We start from the raw sequence: 7,848 nt of genomic DNA, 5'->3' as shown, positions 1-7,848 counted from the left end.
AAGCAAATTATTAAAAAACACGCATAGACTTTTTCTTAAATTCTTGGACTTTACATTTAAAAAACAAACTGGAAATGTTTCTACAACATCCATCCTTTTGTATATACATGCATATATATGTATATACACACACATATATGTATACACACATACAAATATATATATTAAAAAGACCCAATACTTCATATATATACACACACACACACACATATATATGTAAAATCCAATACTTTTTTCAACCCATTCTGACATATTGGAAGAGTGCAACAGTAGCTCCTCAAATTCTACAAAAGTTGTTAATGGCCTAACTCCTTAAATCCGTGAAATGGCAAAATAGCCTGGAGAAAGAAAACTTAAGCTCATGTTTAAAAGCTGGGGGTATTTTCTGATAGGATACACTGAAGAAAACATTACTTCCGTACCATTCCCGCTACAAAGAAGTAAGTTGAATCTAAACGTGAGGAAACATCAGAGAAACCCAAACTAGATCAGAAACTGTTTTTGTCTTGCTTAAAACAGACAATACTGGGAAGAGGAACAAAATCTGATTAAGGACTGTCATTAGGTAACACAGGGGGTTCCAAAAGCGTCCATACAAAGGAAAAATTTTGTAATGAATAATTTGTAAACAAAGGTACATTTAGCTACCATTCTCCATTTTCCCTATTTATGGTGACTTCTGGGACACCCTGTAGAATACTAAACATTTTAGTACACTAAAAATGTCAACATCTTGGTTTTGATAATTATATTGTGGTTATGTACACAGAGTTTTTAGTTTGTAGATACGGAAGTAACTAAGGATAAAGGGACATCATGTCATCATTTCTGCACCTTATTCTTCAATGGTAGAAATAAAATAATACATAGGTAAGTATGTGTGTGAGTGTATATATACAAATACAAGCATAGGAAAAATGGGAAAGCAAATGACAGATAAAATGTTAACAATTGGGGAATCTATGTAAAGGGTATCTGGGAATACAAGGTCTTGGTCTGTCGCCCTGGCTAAAGTGCAATGGCATCATCATAGCTCACTGCAACCACAAACACCTGGGCTCAAGCGATCCTCCTGCCTCAGCCTCCTGAGTAGCTGAGACTACAGGTGCAAGCCACCACGCCCAGCTAATTTTTGTATTTTTTGTAGGGATGGCATCTTGCTCTTCTTCTTGCTCGGGCTGGTCTTGAACTCCTGACCTCAAGTGATTCTCCTGCCTTGGCCTCCCAAAGTGCCAAGATTACAGGTGTGAGCCACCGTACCCAGCCTATTATTACAACTTTTCTGTAAGCTTAAAATTATTCCAAAATAAAAAATTTAAAAATTTGGAAAAATTTTAAGAAATAAAATGTGATTTGTTTAATAAAAAATATGGAACAGTCAACCCATAGAGATTAGCTTACATATTTTTTTAACTTCTTTTTATACCTAATTTTGAATATATAACAAAACTAGAGACAATAATAAATCTCATATCCATCACCCAGCTTTGACAATTATTAACTCACGGCCATTCTTGTTTAATCTACCTATCCCACCCTCCAGAATTTTTTTGAAGCAAATTCCATATAAATAATAACAGAAATATTTCAACAGAAATTTTTTAAAAATAAGGACTCTTTTAAAATAATAACCTTAATGCTACTATATTTAATAAATTAACATACGAATTTACCATTAAATTAGAAAATATCTGCCAAAATAAGTAGCTCAGTAATAACTGCATTACTTATCCAGATTCTGTAAGTTTCATTGAATGTTTCAAAGGCCACTGATAGAAAAATATGTGCAATCTGTGACATAACAAAAAGACAGCAATTATTCCTACATTGGCTCTTCCAGCTTGAATTGACTATAGTAAAAAATGTTAGTATTTCCTTTTATCTTAATCCATATTTTAATATTGTGATCCATGTTGCTAAAACCAAATCTGCTCCATAATACTGTACTAGAAGGAAAAGTTTGAATGCTGAACATTTTACTTAAATGGGCATTAAAGTATCAACTGCCCACTGAATATATATTACTGTTTTTGACCTAACTCACCACTAGCCCAATTAGAATTCAGCATCCTTAATTTTGAAAAAAATTTTTTAAAATTTATCTTCTCTTGTAGACTAGCTCAATTATTCTCAGGCAACAAAATTTTTAAACTGTAAAAATTTAAACAAAAGTTCCAAGTTAGGCCTGGCCTGGTGGCTCATGCCTTTAATCCTAGCACTCTGGGAGGCCGAGGAAGGAGAATCCTTTGAGCTCAGGAGTTCGAGACCAGCCTGAGCAAGAGCGAGACCCCGTCTCTACTAAAAATAGAAAAATTAGCCCGGACGTCATGGTGCGTGCCTACAGTCCCAGCTACTCCAGAGGCTGAGGCAGGAGGATCACCTGAGTCCAGGTGTTTGAGATTGCTGTGAGCTAGGCTGATGCCACAGCACTCTAGCCCAGGCAACAGAGTGAGACTCTGTCTCAAAAAAAAAAAAAAAAAAAAAAAAAAAAAAAATGCATTATAATCTGAGTAGGAAAAAGCTTATAATTTTCATGAGTTCATAAAATATGAATTTATACTTACCGGGACAAATTGTGTTGTTTTTGTTAGATCCAACTATATTATCTGATAAAAAAAATTAAAATCAGCTACTTCAGTAATATCATCTCACATTTCCTAGTACTTTATAATATACAATGCATGTCTTCATTCATAATCTCCTTTTACCCTCAAAATAACCATTAAGAGTTGGTTGCTTTGGTTGAATACTATAGCTATATCTGCAACCTTTTACAGAAATGAGTAGATGTGAAATTATTAAAAGACAATATAGCAAAAATGTTCTAATAAAAAAATAAGATTATAACCAGAGATAAAACTGATATATCTTGTTTTACCTTCTCCTATTCACCATCCAACAATTAGGATATGTCTTTGCATCTCATTTTTAAAAACAGAAAATACAGGAATTTTTAAATCTTCACAATAAGACATAGTTAACAATGTATTTATGCTTTGAATGTTTTAAAAAACTAAATTAAGTAGGCCATTATAAATAAGTTCTGATTTCTAGGCACACACCCTAGAGCACATCTAGGCACATTTGCAGAGAGCAACACAAGAATGTATCCTGGAGCACTATCTGTAATAGCAAAAAGCTAGAAACAAATGGACATTAGAAGCAGAATGTCCCAATTACAGCACACTCATGTAAGAGACTACTATGTGTGAGTTAAATAAGAATTCTAGGTATCAATATGAATAGATCTCAAAAATAGCAGTCGATAAAAAGAAAAATGCAGAATATGTACAACAGTAAATTTATATCAACATTGAAAATATGGAAAATAATACCATATTATAAATATCATAACAACATAAGGGAGTATAGGAGTGATAAACTCCAAATTCAGGATACCCTGAGAGGTGGGGGAGTGGGGATGGGAATAAGAATGTGAAGGGGCACAAAGGAAACTTCAATTATATCTGTAATATTTTTTATTTTTTAAAAAATCTGAATGAAAATACGGCAAGTTAGTTTTGATAAAGCCAACAGGGACTATATGGGTGTCTGTTATATTATTACCACTGTATTCCTGTATCCTGGAAGTATTTTATTTTAAAATGAACATTAGAAATGCATTTATTTTAATTTACATAAAAACAGAACCATTCTGCAATAAAACCTTCTGTGATGTGCTTTTTACCCATTCACCTTTACATTTCTGAGAATCATTCAGTAGATATACCCAAATTCAATCCAATTATTTTAACTGCTGTTAAAATATTATTGCATTATATGACTATATCAACCATACCACACTTATTCATTTTCCTACCACAAACAATGCAGTAACGTTCTTATATCTGTCATGGACATGCATATTAGCGAGAGTCCCCATATACTCAGAAATGGAATTGATGGAATTATGTAGTGTGTGCTCATGTTACGACTTCATTAGTTTTGTAAAGATTCTCTTAACTGACTCATCCGGTTAACTAACATTCTCAGACAGTGGCTAATGTTCTATTATGCTGCCACATATTTCTGATTTCACCCATTGAGTTTTATGCTTATAAAAATACTTTGTTTATGTTAGTATGATAATTTAAATACTGTGGACTGATGAAATCTAAGAGAACTGTAATATCTATGGCTAAGATGAATACAGCAGAACTCAAAAAACTGTCTCCAAATTAGAGATACACAACTATGAATACTGGATGGATACATTTAAAACCACAATAGGATTTTGCACTCACACTGCTTTAGAAATATCTTTAGGTTTTCACTCTATTCTAGTAAACTGGAACCTGAAACCTGAAATTGCAGCTGATGATGTATAGTTTATATAAGAAAGATAACATGGAAATGCAATTAAAAATACATACGAAAAAGCCTTGCCCCTCGTATATATATCCAGGCATATGATTGTGCATTTAGGGGTTAAGTTAAATGTTTATGCTGTCTATTCCTACTCACTCTAGTTAACAACTCTAACAACTTGGAACAATCTCCTTTTGCTATGTGTCTACATCTCTCCTACACTGAGATAACATTTTGCCCTATTTTCTTTTTTTTTTTTCGGTGCTCTACATGTTCAGAAAAACTTCTCTAGTAATGAATTAGAAATGACGCCTGAAAGTATAGCCTAGCCACATTTTATCACTCTTCCATAGCCACTAAGAAACAAAGGAAATCATGATTTTATGCGGCAGTTTAAATTTTTCAGTAGTAATTTCCCTGTCATATAAAGCACAAAGTAAACAGCCTATTAGTTTTAATATTTATTTTGTCCTTCTTTAAAAACAGAAATCATAAACAGATAAATAAGAGACCCTACCCTTTTCACATTTGTCTTCTGAAGTATTGGTCAAAAGTGGTGCTGTGAGAACGTGCATACAATGGTTGTAGAAGAAATTTAGAAATTCACTTTTTTCAGTTTTCTGAAACATAATTAAAAAAAATACTGTTAATTTTGTAATTAATAAAACATCTTCAAGAATTAGCAGTGCAGATCATTTACAGATACTTTAAGATACTATGAAAAAACCAAAAAGTAGTTACATACTGTGAAACAACCAAAAAATGAGTTATATTCACTTTAATCTTATTTCTACATAACTGAAAATCAAGTCTACTTCACATTATATATTAAATAAAAATGAAAGCAAGATAAGTATCAGATAGCTTCATAAAAGTTTTTTCAAGGAAAATTATTCAAATCAATTTTCTTTTCGAAAGGTGTTTGTGGCCAGGCATGGTGGCTCACATCTATAATCCTAGCACTTTGGGAGGCTGAGGTGGGAGATTGCTTGAGGTAAGGAGTCTGAGACCAGCCTCAGCAAGAGCGAGACCCTTGTCTCTACAAAAAATAGAAAAATTAGCCGGGTGTGGTGATATGCCCGTGTAGTCCCAGCTACTGGGGAGGCAGAGGGAGGAGGATCCCTTGAGGCCAGGAATTGGAGGCTGCAGTGAGCTATGATGACGCCACTGCACTCTAGCCAGGGTGACAGGGCAAGACCCTATTGCCATAAAAAAAAAGAAAAGAAAAGAAAGTGTGATCTGAAATGCAATGAAGAACCAATCAATCTTGTACAACGTGGTGACTATGGTTAGTAACAATGTATCATATACTTGAAAACTGCTAACAGAGTAGATTTTAGGTGTTCTCACCACAAATAAACAAAAAACACAGACAAAAAACCCAAATATGTAAGTCAGAACAGCATGCACCATAATCACCACTATTGATCAATTCCTTTCTTTGCACAGTGTATTTATTTTTCTCCAAGAATGTAACCCAAAAAAGGACTTTATAAAATTCTCTCATGTTTAAAAAATAACGTTCAAGTGAAAGAAAATCTGAATCTGTTTTTGAAGAATAAACATTTTCAAAAAGAAAAAAAAAGAACCAATCAAGCCATTTGATAGTAACTTAACTGCTTAAAAATCAGAACCCCGTATTTTACCACCTTTCTGAATTTTAAAAACCACTGAATCAATTTATCAAGCCTCTAGATGAATAGATGAACTTTAGATCTATTTTTTTCAATTTAAAAAGTTTATAGGGGGGCAGGGGGGGTAAGGGCAACATACATAACCTAAACATCTGTACCCCCATAATATGCTGAAAAAAAAAAAGTTTATAATCGGAAAATAATGTCTTTTGATTTTTTGCTACCATTTTTTACATAATTGAGCCCATAAACTTGTAATGATTTAAAAAAATATATTCTGTGATTGAGAGGAAATACTATATAAAGGAAAAATATTCCTCTACATTGAGATAACCACTATTAATATTCTGGAGTACTTAATCTTTAAGTATTAAGGATTTAAGGACTTAATTCTTAAATATTTTTTATGACAATATGTAGCTGAGCTTACTCAGTATACATTAATTTTTTCCCGTTTTAAAATTTTGATAAAACCAAATAACATAAAAATTACCATTTGAAAAGTTACCATTTTTAAGTGTTCAGTTCAGTAGTGTGAAGTATATTCATAACATTGTGTACTAATTTTAAGAAATTAACATACAGAGGCCAAGGGCCATAAATAGAATACCTTAACAATTTACTAAGATTTTAATAGATTATAATCTCGTATTTTGCTGCAAATGAATTGCTAAAAGAATAGCACTGCTACTTGAATACCAAGTGTATAAATAACGTTAAGTATTTCCTATTTCTCAAAATTTTATTATAAAACCATCTAAAACTCACTAGGCCAAAAACAGTTTTATCTCAGGGTTTCTTACATTAGTTGTGGCCAGCATGTTCTCTGGATCAATTAGGGTACGAAGAAGTCCCATTAACTGAACAGCACCTCCTAGCTCAGGGTCAGTATCACAGATCATTTGTTCAATTACTACATTAATAAGAAGGATATCCTGAAAGAAAAAAGTTTCCTTTAGACCTGGTTTGGATATAAAACAAATACATCATTTGAAAGAACAAAATCAGAATCACATAGAGAAAAAAACAAAGAATGGAAGAGCTTAAACTTTTTTTTCCTAATGCTTTCAAAGTTCTATAAACATGGTAGAGTGAAAAATCCCACTCAAAAAAAAAAAAAAAAAAAAAAGGCAGAGCATGCTCCAGGTTATAGGGAAGCAGAAAACAAAATCACTTACCAGTGATTCTTGTTCACTGGAGGTTCTAAGAGATTCTTGTTCTAGGTTTCAGCCTTAGGCATGAATTTAGAGGCTGACTAAACAAGCAAGATCACATACCATGTGATCCTAAAACATAGATTATATCAGCCTCTAACTAGAAAATCCTTCCTAGCAAAAAAAAAAAAAAATGACAAAAAATAACCCAGTACGAAATTCTCCATAGGAGGTAAGGGAACATTATGTCACACAATGATCTAATGTCAAACAGATTTGTTGTTATATCAGTAACATGCTCTTGGGTCTTAATATAAAGGGCTAGAGCCAGATGATGTGGCTCACACCTATAGTCCCAGCTGCTTGGGAGGCTGAGGCAGGAGGATCACTTGAGTTCAGGAGTTCAAGGCTGCAGTGAGCTATGATCATGCCATTGTACTCCAGCCTAGATGACAATGAGATCCCATCTCAAAAAAATTAATTAATTAATTAAGGAATAAAGGGCTACAAAGCAGCTTGCAGATACAAAATGTATTTGTATTCTGCCTACATATTTCTTTTTTTTTTTTTGAGACAGAGTCTCACTCTGTTGCCCCCCAGGCTAGAGTGCTGTGGCATCAGCCTAGCTCACAGCAACCTCAAACTCCTGGGCTCAAGCGATCCTCCTGTCTCAGCCTCCCGAGTAGCTGGGACTACAGGCATGCGCCACCGTGCCCGGCTAATTTTTTCTATATATTTTTAGTTGTCCAGCT

At 33.5% G+C, this 7,848-nt stretch overlaps 1 protein-coding gene across 3 annotated transcripts in view; it reads right to left on the bottom strand.

The window, feature by feature from the left end:
- The window catches only part of SMEK2 (SMEK homolog 2, suppressor of mek1 (Dictyostelium)), an 89,946-nt gene that overhangs the window by 36,720 nt on the left and 45,378 nt on the right, over positions 1 to 7,848 (bottom strand). For all 3 annotated transcript variants that reach the window (XM_012649864.1, XM_012649866.1, XM_012649865.1), the window contains exons 8-10: positions 6,746 to 6,877; positions 4,826 to 4,928; positions 2,565 to 2,606 (exon numbers count right to left, since the gene is read on the bottom strand). In XM_012649864.1, the coding sequence (XP_012505318.1) occupies positions 2,565 to 2,606; positions 4,826 to 4,928; positions 6,746 to 6,877 (277 nt within the window). The remainder of the gene's footprint in view (positions 1 to 2,564; positions 2,607 to 4,825; positions 4,929 to 6,745; positions 6,878 to 7,848) is intronic.

This window comes from Propithecus coquereli, unplaced genomic scaffold, assembly GCF_000956105.1.
Source record: "Propithecus coquereli isolate 6110/MARCELLA unplaced genomic scaffold, Pcoq_1.0 Scaffold305, whole genome shotgun sequence".
Taxonomy (NCBI): domain Eukaryota; kingdom Metazoa; phylum Chordata; class Mammalia; order Primates; family Indriidae; genus Propithecus; species Propithecus coquereli.
The sequence above is the reverse complement of the archived record's forward strand: the minus strand, read 5'-3'. Positions and strand labels throughout refer to the sequence as shown.